At 39.9% G+C, this 22,484-nt stretch overlaps 1 protein-coding gene across 3 annotated transcripts in view; it reads right to left on the bottom strand.

Moving 5' to 3' along the window:
* Nucleotides 1–2,408: 2,408 nt before the first annotated feature.
* Nucleotides 2,409–22,484, bottom strand: part of LOC146647650 (enhancer of polycomb homolog 1-like) — a 34,875-nt gene continuing 14,799 nt past the window's right edge. For 2 of the 3 annotated variants that reach the window (XM_085388089.1, XM_085388086.1), the window contains 13 exons: nucleotides 16,386–16,545; nucleotides 12,631–12,776; nucleotides 12,228–12,434; nucleotides 11,949–12,097; nucleotides 11,617–11,764; nucleotides 11,135–11,299; nucleotides 9,515–9,604; nucleotides 9,096–9,244; nucleotides 8,500–8,945; nucleotides 5,453–5,571; nucleotides 5,187–5,322; nucleotides 3,885–4,260; nucleotides 2,409–3,035 (listed from right to left, as the gene is read on the bottom strand). In XM_085388089.1, the coding sequence (XP_085244215.1) occupies nucleotides 2,963–3,035; nucleotides 3,885–4,260; nucleotides 5,187–5,322; nucleotides 5,453–5,571; nucleotides 8,500–8,945; nucleotides 9,096–9,244; nucleotides 9,515–9,604; nucleotides 11,135–11,299; nucleotides 11,617–11,764; nucleotides 11,949–12,097; nucleotides 12,228–12,434; nucleotides 12,631–12,776; nucleotides 16,386–16,485 (2,304 nt within the window). In that variant the 5' untranslated portion in view covers nucleotides 16,486–16,545 and the 3' untranslated portion in view covers nucleotides 2,409–2,962. The remainder of the gene's footprint in view (nucleotides 3,036–3,884; nucleotides 4,261–5,186; nucleotides 5,323–5,452; nucleotides 5,572–8,499; nucleotides 8,946–9,095; nucleotides 9,245–9,514; nucleotides 9,605–11,134; nucleotides 11,300–11,616; nucleotides 11,765–11,948; nucleotides 12,098–12,227; nucleotides 12,435–12,630; nucleotides 12,777–16,385; nucleotides 16,546–22,484) is intronic. The other variant, XM_085388088.1, reaches the window with a different exon arrangement.

Below are 22,484 nucleotides of genomic sequence, written 5' to 3'. Positions count from 1 at the left end.
ATATGATTGAGGACAGTCAAACTTCAGTTTTCCAACCCTTTCCAGTCCTTCGATAGCTCCAACACCACCGTGCTGGTGCTACTTAATCATCCCACATTTCACCAGTTTACGAACATACGTAGTGTTTTCAGCTACACAAAAATCAGTGGGAAGAAATTCACAGTAGACTGCATCTGTGGGCTGCCAGTAACAAGCCCCTCAGAGATGCTTTCTGTAAGGCCAAACGAGAAGTTTGCATCGCCCTGGATCACTAAAAACATCAGCAGAATTCATCCCCAGTCTTTGATTATCACATAAGATTAGCTGTTGGTTAGGATTTGTTTACTGCCAGCAGTAAAACACTAAACCACAGCAGTAGAAAGACTACAAAGTGGTCATAACTTTAACTTCACCACTACCACGTGCTGCATTTAGGGATGATGAATGCCCCCAGCAACTTCTGCAGTCTGTTGGCAAACAAGAGTTTAAGTAAAACATCTATCAGTTATAAAAACTTGTTTCAAAGTAAATAATACAAATCAGTTCTTGCGGCAGCTTCACAGCCCACACTTTGGAACCCACTGAATCTACACTACTTTAAACAAAGGAAAAAGTCGGGTTGCTCTTTAGTTCTTTCTCTCAGGGTGTTCATCTAGTTTGCATGAGGAATTGGACGGTTCATTAAATGTTCACACGTAGGAGGATTACACAGTTTGTCTTGTCCGGCCCACCTGAGATCAAATTTGGCTCCTAAACTGAAGCTTCTTCACACAAAGACGCAACGAAACCATTAAAGTAACAAAAACAAAGGAGACATGTTGGTCGAAACACATAATGCCCTGGATTTTTATTTCATTTTGTGACAATTCAAGAGGATTCTTAAGTCTTTCCCATGTGTGTGAGTGTGTGTGGTGGAAGGGTTTACAAAAACAAAAGGGAAACAAAAAAATCATGAATCAACTGGGCCATTGGAATGGGCATTGGGCTTGTGGTACAGACAAAGAAAAACTACACGTAGCCTTGTTCAGTACCAAACTCTTCACAGAAGAGAGTGATTTTTTTTGTTTTATTGATTTTTTTTAAAAGTTTTTTTTTTTTCTTTTTTCCCAAATGAAGGCACCCGATAACTTGTGGTTCATGGCCTTTCAGCCTTCTGGAGTTTTTAAAAGTAGAGAAAACTGTTTCATTTCTTTTTTTTCTTCTCTCAATTGATACATGTTCCTTATTATACAGAAGCTGGAATGATAATAAATGTCAGTTACTGCATTTTTTTTTAAATTACTCCCTTATAGTTTCTTTTTTTTTTTTCAGAACAAGTAACAAAAGAATGAAGTCTTTCATGGGAAAATAAAGGAGAAGGGAGATACAAAAATATTTGTTTAAAAAAAAAAAAAAAAAAAAAAAAAATGGTAAAGGGAGGGGGATTATCCTTTAGAGAAAACTAAAAGTTACTAAGGCCATCTGGTAGAAACCAGACGCCAAAAATCATACAAAAGCAGCATTAATTAAAAAAAGAAAAAATTATAATATATAGTGCTTAGATAAGTCAGAAGCAGCAAAGTCTTCTGGGAAAGTCTTCATCCCCATTGTTTTGTTACTTGTCTCAGGAATAACATATGTATGGAAGAGCTTTGTGGAGACTGATTTACCCACTGACAAACTGATGCCTACAAACAAACAAAAGCCCCTTTCAGACATTTCAATTAATCTGACGGCATCTGAACGTGTTGGCGTCTCAGTGACATTCACTGGCCACTTTAGCTCGTCTGATTGCGTTAAGTCATGTCAACGAATGAGCTCGCACTAGATCGCATCTGTTAGCGATTCCCCTGCGTCTCTGAGCTGCGTTACACAACAATAACATTTCATCTTTGATTTAGATTTGAAACTAGACTAAAACATTTATCTATGATGTATTTTAGCTGCTCCTGATTCAGAAAAGCCCTCGGCTTGTGTGCAAGGGGCAGGTGGGTACAGCACAGTCAGCAGCACCCACAGATCTTGGTCAAAGAAACATTCAGAAGCGCGGGCTGCACCTCACACAATACTAATCACCACAAATGTAATAAGTTCTTGGTACGCGTGGCAACCACAGCAGCCCCCCCGGATGTGTGTGAGTGAATTCTGAACGACAGTGCCGTCAATTTAAGAGACTGATTGAGCCGAATGCTTCACATCACGTCTGAAAAGGGCTAAATACACATCTACTGCCCTGCGCCTGAATCTTTAACAAACACACGTCTGCGTGGATTTAAACAGACACATGGGAACACCCAACAAAAACGGGTGAGCCCCCGGCCATGTTCACAACATCCAAAAAGGAAGGAGAAAAAAAAAAAAAAAAAAATAGTGGGGACTTCTTTTTTGTATAAATCTACCTAAACACTTACTACAGCACAGGGAACTGATGAAGGATACAGTGTATTTAAAAAAAAAAAAAAAAATTTAATGAATGTGGGGGGGAAAACCTCTGTAAACACGGCACAATAAATAGATCAAACAGCAGGTTCCGCACCATGCATGTGATGACATACATTTTTCTGTGGTATAACTTTCACACCCCATACTCGCACCAGTTGCAGTTTGTCGTTTTCTCTTTTTAATTTTAATTTTGAATTTTTTTTTTAATATCGAGTGCAAAACATCACAAATGAACAATTCTGTATTCAAGTAATGTTATATACAAGAAGGGTGGGGAGAGGGGTATTACAAATATGCAGTACTGTACATATAATTGCCATATTAAGAATTTACAGAGATCTCCTATTAACAGTAACAAATGGGGGGGAATTGTACGAGACGAGCATTGCAATTAAGTCCCAAACTGTTGCTATGGAAACCCAGCCTTGCCGTGCTCAGTCCGCCACCACTTGCATTCATGACTAACGAATGATGCATAGCACCTTAAAAAAAACCCAAAAAACACAAAAACAAAAAAAAGAAAACAATGGAGTCACGTTTCCTCAGAGCGGTGTATGAGAGGCTACGTAACCTCCATGGCCACTGTGTTGTCCGTTAGACTGTTCAGTGCTGGCTTGTCTTGTTCATGATTCTCCCTGAGGGCAAAAATGGAAACTGTTAGCACAGACAGGCTAGCATAAACCTGTTACTTCAGTTGTCTTAAAATTAAGCACAACAGGCCTGATTTAAGGCCAAACAATATCTTTACTCATGTTTCTACAAACTATAAAAAACAACAGATAAAATCTAAATGTGCTACATTTCTAAATAAAAGCCCAGAAGTAAGTGTTTTATAGCGATTAGACACGTTATTCTTGAGTAAGATGTAGGTGACAGGTGCCGCCAAAGACATTTTCAGGTTGGATCTATAAGGTAAACATTGACAGGGAAGTAATGTCCTGAGCTCAGATTGGATGCGTACTGAGATGTTTATGACTATGTTTTTTTATCTTAACTACGCACATCCATAAATTTTGTGACAACATCTTGCACAGCTGCTCTCACATTGGTTTTGGACAGATTTTCATCAGACACATGAAAAGATGGCACAGGTAGCAAACCTTTTAGCAAGCAGTCCTATGCTTCATATACAAAAGTAAAGTCTCTTCTTTTTTGGTCTAACATGTCATCCCTGGAATATATCTCAAGCAGACAAACCGTTTGTCACAGAGCAGAATGACTAGACAATGTGAAAGCTGGACAGCTAAACTACAAACTGAGCTCACAAGAACATGTAAACTTTGAGAGCTGCCAACTCTGCTGGTAACTCAGTAGGTTCATAACATACACATTCAAGAGTGTTCCATGTTGGACATGGCTGCTTTGAGTAAAAGGTAATAAATTAAAAGGATTAATGTTGACGTTTTCCTGTGTGCTATTCAGCTAGGTACGGCCTTCTGTTTGGAACATCACTTCACCCCTCGAGTGTTTTCAGTTTTCCTTACCTGGGCACTATGTCCAGCGGCGAGGCCGAGGCTGTAGTGACCTTGGGTTTCTGACAGTTGGCGGCTGCTGCGTGGGCGAGCTTTAAGGCGGATGTAGACATGGTGGTGCTCAGTGTCCGGGATGTGGGGATGCGCTTGGTGGCGGGAACACTCAGCCGTAGGTTGTTGTTATTTCCCAGCAGGACCTGAGTGGTGGTGTTAGTGGTAGTTGTGTTGGCAGGGTGAGTGGTGCCATTGTTGTTACTGGTAGCAGATGTGGAGCTGGTGGTGGTGGTACAGGGGTGGAGCGAAGCAGGTGTCGTTGTAGCAGTGGGAGGAGCCGGGGTGGCAGGGGACGGGGACGCTGTGCTCGAGAGGTGCAAGCCCTTGTAGACACCTGAAGTGGGTGGAGTGGGATGGGGGTGGTGTTGGAATAAACAGGATTTGGAGAAGAAGTTTTAATTATCACCTGATTTTTTTTTTTTTTTTTTTTTTTAAACCTGCTCCTGTTCTGAATTTGAAGCACTGAATTTGCACAGCAATTTGAAGTTGAGTACACAAAGTTTCAAAGCAGCTTTTTCCCTCCCTTCAAAGTGTGAATCATAATCCTTAAAAAATGAGGTACTGTAGATGTGCACACAGGTTTCAAAGCCTAACTTAACAGAAACTTTAATTTAAAAAACTTTGACAAGGAAAAGTTTTTAATCTGCTGCGTGGCAGAAGAAAATGTACAAGCAGGAGGGTTTTTTTTCCCCTTTTCACCAAATCAATATTCAAAGAAAAAGTCACTGATTATCAGACTTCAGGTTGCAGGAGTTTGATCTGTGAAGGACACCTTGGTGCCCCGCTTCCATCTCCAGATTAATGAAAATCTAAATTCCCTTTTGTCACTTTTCTTGGTTATCTAGCAAACACTCCTCCGTGAAGCGGCATCAGTCGTTGGGGTGCTGCTGGTGCAGGTTTTGTTGAACTTTCATTGTGCTGCCATCTGCTCTTTTGTGTTGATGAGTATTGAGGGCGTTAGTACTAGGATTACTTTTGTCCCTTTGTTTGCTTTGTCTTGACTTCACTGTCACTGTACTTTAACAATTTGGTAAAGTGGACTTTTCATTTTAATAGTGCTGTTGTAAAATAAATGAAAAAAATTAATCAATTTGGTTTTAATTTCAACATATAACTAGAATTAGAATCAATAAGTAAACAATTTTGGGATCATCAATACCAATATACCTTTGTTAAATTCGACAATAGTGATTACAACATGAGCCTTCAAAGCTAAGAGGCTATTGGTCAAACCAGTGGTTGTGTGGGAAGCCGTTATACCTGAGGGGGAGAGGACGCCATTGACTCCTGGTCCTAGCTCCTCCTTGGTTTTCAGAGCCAGCAGTTGGTCGGCGGTCACGAGGGCCGAGGCGGCAAACTGAGCACTGGCCTGGTCCAATGTATTTGCCAGGGTCTGCTAGGAGACCAAGAGTAACAAGTTTACATGATTTGAAGATTACGGGGGGGATCAATCAAAAAGTATATATTATATAAATATATAAATTCAGATCACTGTCTGCTGCTGTACAGTTGATCTGCACGCTGACCTGTGTGCTGTTGGCAGTGGTGGCGCTGTTGGCTTGCTGTTGCTGGACTTGCTCCAGCTGCTGTTTGTGCATCAGGGACAGCTGCTCCTGATGCTGCTGGTACTGTTCAACTGTGAAAGCTGAGAGAAACAAAAACAGTGTTACAAATTCCCAATCATAAAACAGACAGATCTTTTGACACAAAGAATATTTGAGCTAAGTGGTGGCAGGTTGGCATTAAACCTTAAACCCAGGTCAAGATACCCACCACATGATGCATACGGAGCCTTTCAGATACACTGGCCATGACACATTGTGCCTAATGTATTGCCACCAACTTTCTATCTTCCCAAGAAGATAGAAAGTTGAAAACAAATATTTGACCAACTTTCTATCTTCTTGGGAAGATAGAAAGTTGGTCAAATATTTGTTTTCAACTGCTTTTGGATGAATAAAAACCATATTTGGGAAAGAAAAGTAAGCTGCTCCAACAGTCTGAATCAAACAGCAACACACAGACAACAACTCTGTCAACTCACACCCACTCAATATGCCTCGTTTGATAAGTCAGCAGGGAAGCAAACAACAGTGAGTACAACAAAGGCCAAAGACTTCAGTCACGAAGGAGCATCTTCAGTCTTGGATTTTACTGTTATGCTGCAGACCTTACTGCAAACTGTGCTCATGAATAAATGAATGACCGAACCAGAAACCAATTCACTATGAACAAAGCAAAACCACTACATGGTTTCCTGAATTATTTTTAACACTTTTTGGGCACCAGTGAGTTTTTAGTGATGCAATGCATTCTAATGAAAGGTCAGACCAATGTTTGGTAATGAGTACCATCCATTTACTCTCCAGGTGGCTTTTGTACTACAATAAAACATTCCAGCTTTGATTCTTTCAGTTTTGAGTATATGTGGTAGGAAAAGAAATCGCTTTGGCCATATTCAGGTAAACTTAGGGTACTCCAGAAAATATATTCTCAGATTTCCTGCCTGAAAACTGAGGTTTACTACAAAGCAAGATTATACAGTTAACAAGTTTAGAGACGGAGTTCTTAATGTCACAGGTGGCTGTCTCAACCAGGCTAAATCCCTACAGAAACAAAAGTATCAGTTGAGCCATATGTCATGAACGCCAGCAAATAAAGCCCTGCCAGGCACAACAGCATAAAATGTGCACCCAATAAATGCATGAATGCGTTTTCATACTTGGTCCTAATTAGCTGCCAAGCCCATTTGCATTGGATCAAATTAGTCTATTTATAGGATGTTATTAGTGGCAAAACTCAAGTCAGTATTTAATCTGAAGTGATATCCATATCTACGGCTACAGGACAGCTGATTAATAGATTTAAACTGATTAAGTTAGATATTAATGGCATCAATAGGATTGGCATTGCAAATTAAATACACCAGGGGAAATCGTTCCGTTTTAAGGTGAAGAGTAAAATATGCCTCTAAGCAAACGTGCAGTTTCTGAAATAGAAAGCCTGAGTCAATGTCAAACTCCTTCATGAAACCAGTCATATCTGACATTTTAGGTGTTGTAGAGCCAAAGAAAACCTGAACATGTTTTTGTGGATATTTCATCCACCCTAGTATTTGAATCAAAGTTTTTTAGCTGTAGATAACATGGCCATAAGTTCTTCTTCATTAGTGTTTGAACTGAAAAGTTCTCATCTCATGTTTTAAAGGCATTATGTGCATCAGTGCATTATTGATGTATCCATTCCCTGTGTGCTTTTCACTTCTCAGTTTCATAAGATCCACAATCTGCGTACATCTCCAAGTCACAGCTCGTCCTGTGGCATTACCTCCATCTGGAGCACGTGTCATTTTTATTTCTTGAACTCCAACACCGTGTAATTTAATCAAAAATCAACTACTTAAACAACAAGTGCAGCTGTCACATTTGCTCATACACAATACATATTAGTAGAGTTTCTTGAAAGATCCATGTTAATTATATCAGTCTTTCAGATTCTCACTGAACCTTTTCTGGAAAAATCAATAAGCAGCTTGTTTTTTCATGCACATCAAAACAAGTTGCAGCAATATTAAGACACCCGCCGCCTGACTGCCCTCACAGTAAAACCACCGGGGACCTGTGGCATTTCGTCTCTTCGTCAAATCCATGCATGTCATGAATTCATTTATGAAATCCTGCTTTAACTGACACCTTAAGGAATGAAAGGTAGATTGTATTCATACAGTGTTACCCCCAGAGCAACAGCTGTTCTAAATAAACAAAAAAATAAAATATATAGAAATTCTTGCTATTTTAGCACAGCCACAAAACAAGGAATTCTGATGAAAATCTAGGAAATTAAAAGCTGCAAACATTCGATTAAAAATCAACCACACTTGGACATGTGTCCTGAACAAGCCAGCTGGCGACTCACTTTGTCACCGTTACTTTTTCAAACTCTCCAAGCGAACGGCATCCATGACTGTCATACCACTGAAAGTGCTCTTACTTTAAATGTTTAGTCATTAGTAACGAGAACCTTCCTGCTGGCCTACTCCCAACTCCATTGCTTTGGATTGCAAATTGGAAGACAGTCTTTGTTCCGCTCTCAACTTGAGGACCATGCTATCCTGAAAATGCAATAGGATGAGAGCTAGTTCAAGCACTGACATGCCAAAACTACTGAGGACTACCATTTAGTTTGTGCAGACCTTATTAAGTCTGGCTTTGCTTCCTTTTCGCCCTGACATATACCTAGCCCAGCCCTGACAGCAAAACCCGCCACAATAAATAAAAATATGGGAGAAAAATTGCATCCTGAGCTCGAGCAGCTGAGAGTTTTATACAAGTGGAATTCTTGAAACCACAGAGGGATTAAAAGGACATGTCACCTTTGCTTTACTTTCCAGACCGAGAGCCATCTTTATACTGCCTGATGAAAAACTGCTAATTACAAACAAACCACTATATAGCTAACAATATCTAACACTAACTAGCTGGTATCTTACCGTCTCCATGGGTATAAGTTATGAAACCAACACAGCCCAAAGAGAACACAACAGTGTCTGTCTACAGTCAGATAAGCCACCTACCAGCAACGGGTGTGGGTGCAGGGACAACCCTCCCTGGACGTTGGGAGCCAAAGGGTTGCCCTCCGGTGGTGGAGGCCGAGAGTGGGCGCTTCAGGCTTCGGCTCAGCCTCCTGAATAGAGGGTGGGCATTGTCCAGCTCATGTAGTGGTAGTGTCCGTGGTCTAAAGTGCCTCCATCGGCACGACTTTATATTCAACAGTATCTGACTGAGGTCCGTGGAAGTGGGGGAGGATGGGGAAAGAGAGGAACTGAAGGAGGAACTTCTTTCCGAGGTATTTGTTTCTGAGGTACTGGCAAACTTGTCGGTGGCCGGTGCGCGTGAAGTAGTTGCAGGAGTAGGAGAAGGAGGAGGAGGAGGAGATTGAGGAACAGGCAGGTCAAGCATGTCTGGATCCAGTCCATGGAAAATGTTGTCAAAGTCTGTGTATGCTCTGTCCAGCAACACCCTGAGAGAAAAAGAGGGAGAAAAGGGTTTAACAACTAAAAGTGATAAGTTTAGCTGATTTTGCTTTGTAGATATCTACACAGATGAGACAGACGAGCACAGAATGTAAAGCTGGATTCAAATGCCAGCACTTTGCAGTAAGTGAACTCACCTGCCGCCTCGTCCCACGCGCCGTCGAGCCATGCCCAGGCATCGTCGTGGCATGGTGACTGTGGTGAGACTGTAGCGAAAGCGAGCTTCTGCCAAACCACCCTCCCATTGTCCACACCACGGCCAGCTACCCACCCGATCTTGACGAGCCTACAAAGACAGACAGGACACTTAAGTTCACCTTTTCCACTCATTCTTGCAGGTCTCTGGGTTCAATACATCTGACCTGTGCAGTTTAGAATCAATCTGCAATCTCATCAGTGAACTACATGCCCCAATGTATTGACTTCAGTACTGGATAGCATTGTTCAAGTTATGTTTACAACATAGTAAGGGTTTCCTTAAACATGTAATACTAATTTTCATTATTCCTTACAGACAACTAAGGTATTCTAAGGAACAAAAGGTAATGTTCCTTACAGCATAGTACTGGCAGCCTGCCTTCCTGCGAAAGGCATAGGCACCATCTGGGTCGTTCTCCTCCTCTGCTTCTGATGAGCCTGAGTGCAGCTGTGGATGAGAGATGTCAGAGGTCAGCGTAAGGTCAGCTGAAGAGCAGAAGTTATAGTACTGAAGCCAGAAGCCTTTGTTAATTTTTTTTTTTTTTTTTTTTTTAAATAAAACATGGTTTGGCAATTTTGAGAAGATTGTTGAATACAAAGGGCAGAGTTTAGCAGCGGTAGTGGAGACAAGAAGAGGCCGTAGTGCACAGCCAAGTGGCTGCACAGACAAGAGGGAACAGTTTCCAGTATGTGTTGTACTTCATAATTAAGCAACAGAAGACAGATGATGTCTTTTTACACTATTCAAAAAAACCCCAAAACAAAACAAAAAAACAAAACTGTTTTTTTTAAACAGTGAATAAATCAATTTTCTGAGAGTGGAGGATTATTTCTGTAGTCTCATTTTGCCCCAAACTCAATAGATTGGGGCAAAATGTAACATCTTTTCACAGAGTACTTCCTCAAACTTTAAAATGAAAAACAAATGGAAAAAATAAAGGTGGAGGAGAACGAGGTCATCTAGTACAAAGCAAGGAACCGACTTGGAGTTTGACTTTCTCTGTCACAGCATGTCTGCGAGTGCAGACGTGTATGATGAGGGCCCAGGCGGCAGCACACCTCCACTCCCTCAGGAGGCCTACACAGTAGCCAAAGGGCAAGCAAAAAGACAAAACTGGCTGCAAACTGTCACACACTACCCAAAATGGACCAGGTGAGAGACACTGATCTGGAAACAGAGGGAACTGCAGGCAGCCAATGAGAATCCTTTCGAGTTTTATTCCCTAAGGACTTCTGTTTTTTAAATTAAAGCCCAGATTCACTCAAGCTGAACTGAGTACTGAAACAGCTTTTATGCAGGTTTACCCTGATATTTTTTCCTCCCCTTTCAATGATTATAAAATGAGTCTGGCTGTGCCTATGACAGCAGCAATAGGCTCCAGCCCCCAGTGACCCTGCAGGTTCTACAGTGAAGCAATTGCCTGGCAGTGATTCAAATCTTTCAGTTTTGAGTTTAGATCCTAAAAATAATTTTCAAGTATATAAATCTTTGATTTAAATCATAGCCCTCTTTAGCATCCTTTGGGTTCTGTACCTACACAACTCCCTATCGATTTTTTCTATTAAGCACCAAACAATATGCAGCCAGAAAAACATTTTCTGGTATCTGATCAGTTTTCAGGTAGAGGAAGAAAAAGAAAAAAAAGAAAATAAAAGCTTAATACAGACAGGTGCCCCCCCCCCCCCCAATTCTTCCTCCTGTGTAAAAACCTTACCTGTTCTTTTGGCTTTGTAGCTAATGAACCTTATCGCAGCATAACAGCTGCTGCCACTTTGTAAAAAAAAAAAAATAATAATAATAATACTATTTCAAAACCATGCAAACTGGAAATAACCCAGTGGCACCATGCAAAAAGTCAAACTACAGGGAAAAAAAATGTTGTGTAAAGAATTCCTCTGAGGAAAAAGTCCCAAGCTTGATCTGCGTAACATGCTTGGCTTTACATGAATGAACGCATTTGCTTAAGCGTGCAGGTACCTGGGAAAAGGGCTCATCATCCGAGCTGGGGAAGTCGTACTGGTTTAGGTCCTTGGCGTTGAAGACAACCGGACCTGTATGGTGGGGTGTGCCTGATGATGGTGGCAGCACCTTCGGCTTCTTCTCATACTTCCTTTTCTGCCGGGGAACTTCTGTCTTCTCAGGCTACAAGAGGGAGAGCGGCCAAACTTAATGACACTGCAGAGGCACTTTAAAGTACACCTTTAGAGACCGCAGCCCAAGGGCAGCCTTTTATCTTGCGCAGTGTTCCTCTTAAAAGACTCATTATATTAACTTTTCATACCACCATTTTCATTTTCCTTCTTGGTTGCATTTTAAGCAGGTCAGTGGTTTAAAAACACGACTTGCAACAATGCCACTGACCCTTCAATTCTGGATATAAGCAACTTTAACTAATTCATCAGATGTTTTTTTTCCCCCTTTGTCTTTTTTGTAAGACAAATTTTTTCCTACGGGCTCACCTTGGACTTGTAGTCCTTGAGGTCCATATGGTCCTGGTGTCGGTACTGGTTGGTGAGTGGGACCAGGGGGATGATTTGTGGTCTCACCAGTGCCCTTTCAGCCAGAACTTCTGCCATAACCTCACCACCAAAGTCTGACATGACATTTCTGGATGAAAAGGAGAGGATAACTCCATAAATCTAAAGGTGAGGCATTTCAAAGTCGTTTAATTTGGCACAAGTCCACAAAAAAAAAAAAAAAAAAAGTAGTAACAAGTGAATAAGAATCTGCTATCAAGGTGCTTTAACTTATGTAGCAACGTCCTGTGGGTGCAACTTCGAGACTGGCTTACCTCTTCTCAAAAATCTCCAGTGTGAGGTGCAGTAGCTCTCGCTTGCTCTTCTCCCTCCTCTTGATCATTTCCAGGATTGTGACGGCTCGGCTGAGATCTCTGCGAAGCTTCAGCATCTTCTCGTACGAGGCCTCGTCGTTTTTACGGTTCTAAGATGTGAAGCGAAATTTACAATAAACAGGGATAAGAAATAAAAACAATCCCCAAAAGCAACACTGATTGTATAGGACTGCAGAAATGCAGAACTAAAAATTAGCAACAGTAATTGAGAGCACCAACCTTCCTAGTTTGCATCTTCTCAGTGCGTCGTCGGAAGGCCACGTAAGGGTCACTGGTGCTTGAGCCGTCCCGTTTCTCCTGCTTGACGGTGGGGATGAGGGAGTTGGCTTTGCTGTTTTTCCTCTTGCGGCTCCAGTAGTCAAAGACCTCTTTAATGAGCTCATCATCCTCTTTCAGCAGCAGTTTGGCCTCAGGAAGACTCACAGCCTGCGAGGGCAACAAAGGAGATAAATACAATCACGTTAGAGAGCAGTGAGGGTGACAAATCTGACACTGCCTGCCATCAGTGGCTTCAAGTCAGTGTTAGTAACTAATGCAGTCTTAAAAAGTTCTTTAATCGGTGAATCTCACTTTGGAACAAACCTGATGAATTTGTCTGCAAAACATTTTTTACACTTCTAACCTGCTGTCCACTGCCTTTCTCCAGCCGGTCAATCATTTCCTCAAACTGCAGGTAGCTGATCTCCATCTTCTTTTTCAGCTTGTTGACAAAGGCCTCATCATCTGAGTCCAGGTCGTAATCCGGCTGCTCTGTGTCCAAGCTGAAAGCTGCATGAGGGAGGCAACAAATAAATAAATACGTTTATTTTTATTTAACTACAAGGAACGATACAAAGCATTTAGATTGTTTCTGGACAAGTTCACACAAGCTTGCTTTGGTCTCACTAAAACATACAGACAAGATGCAGGTAACATGGACTCATTCCACTCATTTGGTTCAGCATCTGTTTGGATTCCAAACAATTCTTACTGTTTATTCTAATGCTGAAAAAAAAAGAGTTTTGTACAGGGGAATATAACCAATTATTATTATGGCCCAAGCAGCAACAAAACACCTGCTGCATAAAATATATAATCCAAAATTAAAGCGTTAACGAGAATAAATGAGTGTTCAGCAGCTGTTGGACATGAAGGCTGGGGATGCACTGGATGATTATCAGGCTTAATTACACCAGATTTGCCATTTCAGACAACTGGAAGGAAGGGCTGTCTGGAGACCGAGTGGAACCAATGAACAGTAAAGATTATCTGGGTGTTTGTTGTAGAGTGTTGACACAGTGCGTTACGCCTACTGCTCCCTTTTCCCACCTCAAATTTTTAGGCCAATCTGTTATATGCCATTTAAACATCAGTATCACCGAAGCAGTTTCCATTCAGAAAGCACTACGAGGATGCAACCCTAAAGCCATGTGACATCTGAACCGCCCTGATGTACAGGATGCAGGCATCAACCAATGACCTTAAGTAACCATAAACATTGCTTTTGTCCAAAATGTGCGTTTATGACAGTAAACCATTTTTAATCCGAGGCGGCCATAAAACTGCTTCAAAAACCTGCATCGAAGCAACGCCCTGACCAATTGAGAGCCAAAGCAGAAAGATACCCGTGTACCACTTAAAGTGGACATGAAACACTGCATGTATAAAGTCTAAGTTACACCATGGATCCCTGCTCCTAAAAACAGACACTGATTTAACATTGTCTGTAAAGCTTTTAAGAAATGCTTAAAGGTTTTTAAACATGTTAAGCACAATCTTGTGCCATTACAGAACAGCAGAAAGTGGTTCTTCCTTGTTTGGCTAGCTGCATTGAAACATGGAAGTCTGTTTATTGTTAGCCTGTTTGAGTCACCAGACAGACACACACACACGAAAAGTAACTTCCCAGGTAAGTATGTAGCAATTCAAACATCATCTTACCAGGGATGTTACTGGAAAAACGATTATTGATGTTACTGGTAAGCCTTGAAGTGGTCTGGACTGAATCCTTTAGCAGGCTAAGCCACATGGTTGACACTAGGGCTGCCACAAACGATTATTTTGATAGTCGACTAGTCACCGATTATTTTTGCGATTAGTCGACTAATCAGATCATCATCCATTAGACATAAAACTACAGCTTATTGCACCAGCAGCATCTGCTCTTATATAACTATCATTAGCTTACAGCTTTAAGTGTTTAAGGTCTGTGCTAACTAAAAATAAAGACAAGATGATAGTTTATTAAATTTTAATGAAATTTGCAGATTGTTTCGGTGAAGTTTAATAAACTCCTTGCTATCTAAAATATAACAGGACACTGGAGTAAATTCTGGAGCATCTCACACTTCTGATAATCAGCTGTCTGCTTGACGTTTATTCAGCTGTGTAAAAACTATAACTTTAATCTCAGACAAACTGATTTACTCAGGAACAAATAAAATACTAAAAAAAAAAGCCAAACAATAACATTTTAAGTTATCTAAGTGACTCATATATATTTAACCTGAGTAGCGAAAGACAGCGGTGGGTTTGAAAACGATTTGCGGGGAGTCCGGTGTTCTCACGGCGCTAGTGAGCCTAGCCCCCGGCTCGCTAACGAGCTAGTGGGTAACAGACGTCTCCGAAAACGTCGGAGCGCTTTTGAAAATATGTGGTGTCCTGATAAACTGAGCAGATATTTGAGGTTTACACAGCTACATTCTCGCCTGAAAATATGTTAAACGTTTATTTTGTGACCCAGAAAGAATAATAAGAGTAACATTAAAACTAACTAGCTGCCGCCATTGTTGGAAACGGCGCTGGGCCGCGCTATGAATTCTGGGACACAGCTGCTTCTTCTTCTTCTTCTTCTTCGGGGTTTAACGGTAGCTGACATCCTTGTACATGCAATGCTGCCATCTTCTGTTTCAGTCCGTTATTACACTCTTAAATCCTGCCACTTATTCCTGCGTCTTTTGTGATCGTACAAAGTTTCAAACGACGCGTCGACTATTAAATCAGTCGTCGACGATTTTGATAGTCGACGTAATCGTGACTAGTCGACAAATCGTGGCAGCCCTAGTTGACACCCTAGCTTGATCTTACTGATCTAATTCTGGGCTCTCAGGAGGGCCACAAATGCACCACAGCTTCACAAAGAAAATGAATACAAAAAAAGTCATTTTGAGTTCATTAACAACAGAATCTGAAGCGAATTTTTTGCATTCTTGTAGTTTGTTTAAAGCCAAGGAGTCTCATCTCAGACGTTCAAATAACCACATTTATTTTGCCTGAGACCTCACAGCCAGCAGCATTTATGCAGGCACATCCGCCAAAATCAAATTAAAACATCTATGCTAACTGAACTTATACCTGCAGAACAAAATGTGTAGATCAAAGTATTTGCAGTTTCAGCTTTAAAATGAAACCCTCACTTCAGATTTAATTACACCAATTCACTTTCATCTTGAGATGCCAATTAAGCACAATAGATGGGCTAGATGGTTATTGAAGAGTAAAAAGGCAAATTCACTTTCACCAGCCAGGGCCATTAATTTGAACATTTTTAACATTCAGCATCTTTTCACACCACTGACTTAAATATATAAAAGGTTTTTATATGCATGGAAAATGGCAGGCCTGCTTTTGTAGAATTTTAGATACTTTTGTATAAACACTAAACTTTCAAGACTAAGACTGATGCAAACTGGGTTTTCTACTTGTTTCAACCCATCCAAGCCTCAGACTAATTTCAAGGTTTTCTCTAACTAGACAAAACATGTCATTTGATAACATTGTATGTTTCAGGTACAGCAAATTGCTTTTCTTTTGAGAAACAATCACAGCAAACCACTTGTGACGCAGCCATGGTTACTAAACGAAGCCATGTAGCAACATAATTTCCTCCAATTTCACTACTGGAACAGGCAATCTCGAGTTATATAGAAAAACATGACAACTTCAAGTTAACAAAGCTTAATGCCAATAAAAATGATAAAAGATCTCAATCACCTAAACTGGCTGGGATTTTACACTCTAAGTAGCAGCCAACTTTCTACTTTATTAAGTGGCTTGCTTTCAATACAGGATATATTTAAATGTCAGTTCAGGTCACCTTTCCCCCCTTGCTTCTTGGAAAAACTCTAGGGCTACAGAGCTGAGGGGAAAGTAAATCTAATAACATGAGTGACAATTTTCAAATTAGAAAAGCAAGTAACACTGATGTGAAGTGTTCAACTCATTGCAGCGTATAATCTTTGCTCAGCAAGCCCCCACGTGTCATTTAACACATTTGAAATAAATGAAGGGAACGCCATTATAGGCTAATGAAAACAACTGGGGCCCCTAATCTGCTACATCACACTCATTTTCTCTGCTTTCTGCATCACAAACTTTCCATTAGAGAAGCCCACTTACGCTGTATGTGAATTAGCTGCTTTGGCATCTTGAAGTCTCCAGGGTAGAGGGAATCGTAATAGGTGATGTTGCTCTCCGCCTCCGGTACTGGGATGACCATGTTGTCCCGCTTCTCGCCATAGACCTGCTGTGCCGAGATGGCCCGCTGGAGATGGTGTTCCTAAAAGAAACACGGAGACGAGGTGAGGATGATATCCTCTTCAAAACAAAACATAGCAAAGTACTTTTCTTGAAATCAGCAGGCTGATATGAAGGCAAGAGACAGAATATCAATGCTGATGCTTTGTAAACATTGTCAAAAACAACTATCAACCGATATGATCGCCGAGCTGAAGGACAGACATGTCGAGTTAGGTTTAAGGACATTTTAAAGTTTTGTTTTTGTTTTAACTGTAAAATTTCATTCTTAGAATGCTTTGACGATGATAAAATAAAATATTAGGTTAATTTAAAAAACAAAAACAAAACTCATGACGTCAGCAGAAAGAATGCTTTGTGCCAGATTTGGCAACGAGTTAATTTGCTTGTACCTTGCTAGGCAAACACACAGTATTAAATTAACTATAGAATAGAAATCCATACCCAGTGGATTGCGTCTAATCAGACTTCAGCTTCTGTGATACTTAACCTAACTTTAAAAATTCTGATATAGCCAGCAGATATTCAGGCAAGAATTTCTGCTTCTGTTTGCAAACTCCTAATGTGATGGCCAGTACCAGACTCAAATGGAAAGAACTAAACATCTCATCTAATGCCTACAGAATTTAGATGCAGAAGTTGTTCATAGAAATTAGACTATTTACATTTTAAAAATATCAACATTGGTATGGGTCAAGCGATAGTATGGTCACGTAATACTCTCATATGCATAATTATAACCTGACCTTGCTTGTCCAGGGATTGTCAAATACAAGGGAAACAACTTCAGTCGATCATCTCATTCAAGCATATTTTAACCAACAGATCCCTCCATAAATACTCTTAAATACTTATTTGTATACATCATTCAAAGCTAAGCACGAAAAATATTGAACAACAAACTTGCGACCAGTGCGTGTATTACTTAAAATAAAATGTGATATCCTTTACACACAGAGCTGTGCAATCAAATTTTAATTGAAATTACATTTAGTCTTCATGGGAATAGCAAAAACAAGATAATCAAAACTATCACTGTGCCATAACACTTGCAATAATTGTCTTGTTTTCCCTTTAAACACGTCCTTTACTTTTGACCCAAGTCCAAAACAAACTTTCCAGACTTGGAGATTCTGTTAATTTGAATTCACCCTTATGATTCAAATGGAGGGGAAAGTAAAGCCAAGGAAATCTGCTTAAATAAAAGTATCCAGACCAAAATAATTGCAATTTTTTTCTGTAATTAAGACACCCCAAGACCACATTAAAAATACACATGAATTTGGACAACTGCAGTAATATTCTCTTGCATGCAGGCATTACTGGAAATTCTCAGTGTGGTATGGTTTGGGCTAGCAGGTTATGCACGAGAGTAAGCCAACCCCAGCTACTGGCACAGTCTTTGTACTTGGGAACTGACAGGTTAAAGTTCGACCAACATCCAAATGAACTGGTTTAATTCTAAAACGCACTTCTATCAGGCGATATCTAGAAAAGCTGAAAGCTGGGGTGACTGTAAAGAACTTGTAACCCTGCAAACTGAGTTCCAGGAGGAAACCAGACATGCACAAGCTCCAAAAATGACAAAACAAACACTTCTTGAACACAGCTAACTGTCAGTCTTGTACACAGCTCAGTATCAACATAACCATCAGTGCCTGCTCATGCTTACTTTGTTGGAAAAGTTGATCAAAGACTAAAGACATTTCCTGTTTATTTTTAGTTTGATGTCAGCTCCACTGAATGAGTACAGCTTATTCAGTGATGAATATGTTTTACATACATTCAAAATGCAAGCCAGTTTAAAAACATTGGCAACAGTTAGTAGTGAAGTGAAATGCATCAGGAAAAAACAGGTCACCAAATAAGTTTAAATGATTATTATTACCTGTGTGTCTTTAAATCACTAGCCAAACATTATGTGAAAAGAACTGAAGACAACTCCTCACAAAGGATTTGTTTTGGTGCTTTTGTTTTTTCAAACTTGACTGCTACTACAAGCCTTTATTGTAATATGGACTTAGAGAAATACGCTCTGCACAAATTAAAATGAAAATAAACAATGAAACTCACACTGGAAACTAATTCAAACTAAATTTAACCAAAAACAAAAATTCAAACATATAAAACACATATGTAGTTTGGATCCTAATAAAAACAAGAAATAACAATTTGGCTCTAGAAGTACAAGTTTTAGCTAAACGATCCAATCATTATCTTGAGAGCAGAAATGGAGGCTAACAACATTTTTTGCCTCATGGCAGGTAAATAAGAGATGGAAGCCTACTGCTGCCAAGATTGCAAGCTTGCTGAGGGAATAAGGCGGAAAGCAGGAAGGCAGGCAGATAGGCTGCAGGACTGACTAACTGGTTTGTTGGCGGGCTGTTTGTCTGAAGAGTCGGAGCTGCAGAGCCTTTGGCCCAGAGCCGGGCACCAAGCCACTGGCAGGCATTTTGTCAACAAGGCAACGTGCTGCTGGCCTCGTACAACAGCTCTCCGGAGAGAGGGTGTGTTTATCGTTTTCCCCACGGCTGTCAGACATACAAGAGTAGTTTTTTTTTTTTTTTTTTTGGGGGGGGGGGGGGGGGGGTATTAATAGCCAGAGAAGGTTGATAAAGTAAGTGAATGAGTCAGTAACTGGTCCGTTATTCAAAGCAACTGAACTTTGTCTGTTGCAAAAAAAAAAATCCCTAATAAGTCCGTTACCGTTGTATAATCACATTTATCCTAGCTTAGATGGGCTTTGGGAAGGAATAAATGCACCAAATCTGTGATAACATGCTACCACAAGTGCATTTGTTTTTACGTGACTGCACAAAAAAAATGTTCATGAAGACAATGAAGGGCTGGGCTACTTTAAATGATGCTTTGGTATTTGTAATTCTGGTCATTTACATAATAGTTAAATTTATTTGAGTAAATGAACCCGGCTTAAAAAGGTTTTTATTTTATCTGTTTTTCTGCATTTTAACACCTTGTTTTTGGTTCTGATCATTTGAGAAGAAAGATGCTCATGCTTGACTAACTCAAACTCCAATGCTGACAACTGTCCTTTAGCTCTGGTTCAAGCCTCTTGGGGGAAAAAGGCAAAACTTCCTCTCTGCAGGAAAAACCCAGATAATCCATAAACAAATTATGAGGAGGAAGTACTGAACGGCTACATTCAGACTCAGCCAATTGGACACCTAGTGCCCCCCTCAAAAAACATCAGCTGTGCAGATAACGGTGGAGCCACTGCTGCTTCTTTAGTCACCGGATGTGTTTGCATTTTACATGCTTCCATTTGCCAAACATGTACCAGGTCATATTAGTGCCTCACAACTTGTCTGATAGACTGAAGCAGATGAGAGTAGAAAATACTGCACATATGCTGAGTGCATTACTTGAAAGATTAGCTTAATATATTTAATAATATAATATAATATAATATAATATAATATAATATATGAGCATCCACCATTCAAAAGCATAACAAATCCCATTTTTCCAGCTTAGCTGACATAACACATTTCCCAGTGTTAAAAAGGATCAGTGTGATGCACCACCAAGCTTGGCACACAGAAGTAGAGACCCTGCAACATGTGCAGTAGTTAAGTGATCGAAACATTAACATGAGAAATGTAACTTCTGAACTTGGTCTTCTGAAAGAGGCAAAACAAGCAAAAAAAGATCAATTTTCTCTTTACAACACCAAGCTGCCATTTCAACACACCAGAGATTTTACTGTTATTCACTCTTACAGAGACCTTGAAACATTGCTGCTCTACCACATTGAGGACAATGTATACAATCTCATATGGTCTGCAGTCATTTATTATATATAACAAATGCAATCAGATGAGGATCATCTACGAGACAAAACTGCAAAATGTGGACTAACCATCATAACAAAACTAATTACTTTAGAGATGCTTTTCAGAACTATCCAGTCAGAAACTACCAGTGGAAATAAAAGGAAATAAACAGAGATTAAGGTGATTTTATTTCATGAAAAACATAATTTTGGTGAATTTTCAAGGGAGTATCCACAGTGCCTGCTTTTTCTCAGCTTTTAATCAACATCTGTTTTTACCAATTAAACAAACAAATTTGTATTCCAAATAAATATAATTATAATGAATGATTACTCATACCTGTTACCTGTAAACAGCAAGTCACAAGAAAAACAATATAAAAACTGTTAGGAAAGCAAATTTGACAAAGTCTGACCTTCAATTTATAAGTTTGTGCTGTCATCCGCAAAACTTTCGGTCTACAGTCCTAAATCTACTTTATGGTGTCCCAGAGCAGTGTTCATCACCACCATTTGCACTTTTTGGGCCTGACAATATCATGCACAGTCTGTTTAGTACACCCGAGGCGAGCGGTTGTCTTTTACATTTATCGTTGCCATGTGGTGCTGCGATCTGTTCTGAGAATGCAGATTCTCTCCCCCCCCTCTTTCCTAATAGCCTCTCCATGGTGCCCTGCAAACATAACCCAACCTGACTGGAGTATACTTGAAAGACATTACTTATTTACTTTGTGCATTTCAATATTAAGTTTCATTCCATTTTAGTTTTTAAAAATGATCAAAACTGTAACATTTCTATTAAATAACCTCTAATGTACACTAACAGTGTGTAATATTGTCTGCTAGCAAGCTTTTCGTGGCTAATCTTGTTATGCATTTGACTGGAGAGCCACCACAAACCGTTTGCCTTATAAGTTATCTTTAATTTAAAGATCACAAAGAGCTCTTTCAAACTATATATGCCCAAATAACATTTTCATCATGTCTTTGTTAGATCTTTCTTCTACTTTATTTCCACCTTTTCGTTCTCACCTCAAGCCACATCTCTTAAACTGGTTCTAATAAAAAAATAAAAAAGTCCACAACTTGATGTTTATTCCTCATATTGTTGCAAGATAGTTATAAGCTAACATCACACCAGCTAGTATTAGCCTTGTGTATCCTAAAAACCACACTCTGAGAAACCGTTTAATTAACATTCTCAAATCATTAAGTGCTCCATGTCCAACAGTGTTAGAACCACTTCAAAAATGTCACTAACAGCAGCACTGGCAAGCAGAAAAGACCAGGATATCCTCATCTCACCCCAGTATTGTTGTTCATTGGCTCTTTAACTCATGACTTCTTTCACAAAGTTTTACAGCCTCCTCAAGAGTAAATAGATGTGGAAACAAAGAATACCGAGGTTGAGGTATAGTTGAGGTAAACTCAGTGCAGATGAACAACAGCCAGAGTTTGTCCTAGAGCAGCCGCTGTAGCTAAAACTAGGCAGGATAAGAAAATAGAATTTGGGGTACTGTAATCTACCAAAATCTAGTAGTCAGGTTTTACACACTGTACCTTTAGGTTTTTCAGTTTTATCATCTAGCACTGCATTATTCTAATTATACTGACCAATTAGAACTCAACTGCTTGACTTATTCTATTTTGTGACATACCTGCCTTACTTTACTTTCCATGTTCTAATGGTTCTGGGTTTATTTGAATGTTTTCTTATTTCTCTGTTCCACCTTTTTAAATTTAGTTTAATCACTAATTAATTTGTGCATTTCCTTTGTATCAGTCTTACAGGCCAGTCATTCATCTGATCTGCACCAACCTGCATGAATGAAACCATACGAACACCTTTTAAACATGCAACATATGCCACCACGCACTTCTACACTTATATGTTCCCATCTTATTCCAAGTCTGCTTCCGGGTCCCTCTGCTATGAGGAAAAACTATCGACTAAACAGCCTTGAGCAAAAACACATCGCCTGCCAAACCTAATCAAGCAACGTGGTTGTTTACTTTCCTGGCTGTGGTCATTTGCCTGACAATAAATAAAGTCAGATTGAGATGAACAGTCAGAATACAGAGCATTGGCCGATGCCCTCGTACGCACACACTTGCACTCGTTTCCTCAAATACACAGAGTCCAGAAATAGCCCTCTAAAATGACCACA

The sequence above is a fragment of the Rhamphochromis longiceps genome, linkage group LG18 (genome assembly GCF_057381845.1).
Source record: "Rhamphochromis longiceps isolate RC_006_pf linkage group LG18, R_longiceps_female_GT1.1, whole genome shotgun sequence".
Taxonomy (NCBI): Eukaryota; Metazoa; Chordata; class Actinopteri; order Cichliformes; family Cichlidae; genus Rhamphochromis; species Rhamphochromis longiceps.
This window is presented reverse-complemented; position numbering and strand designations above follow the sequence as displayed.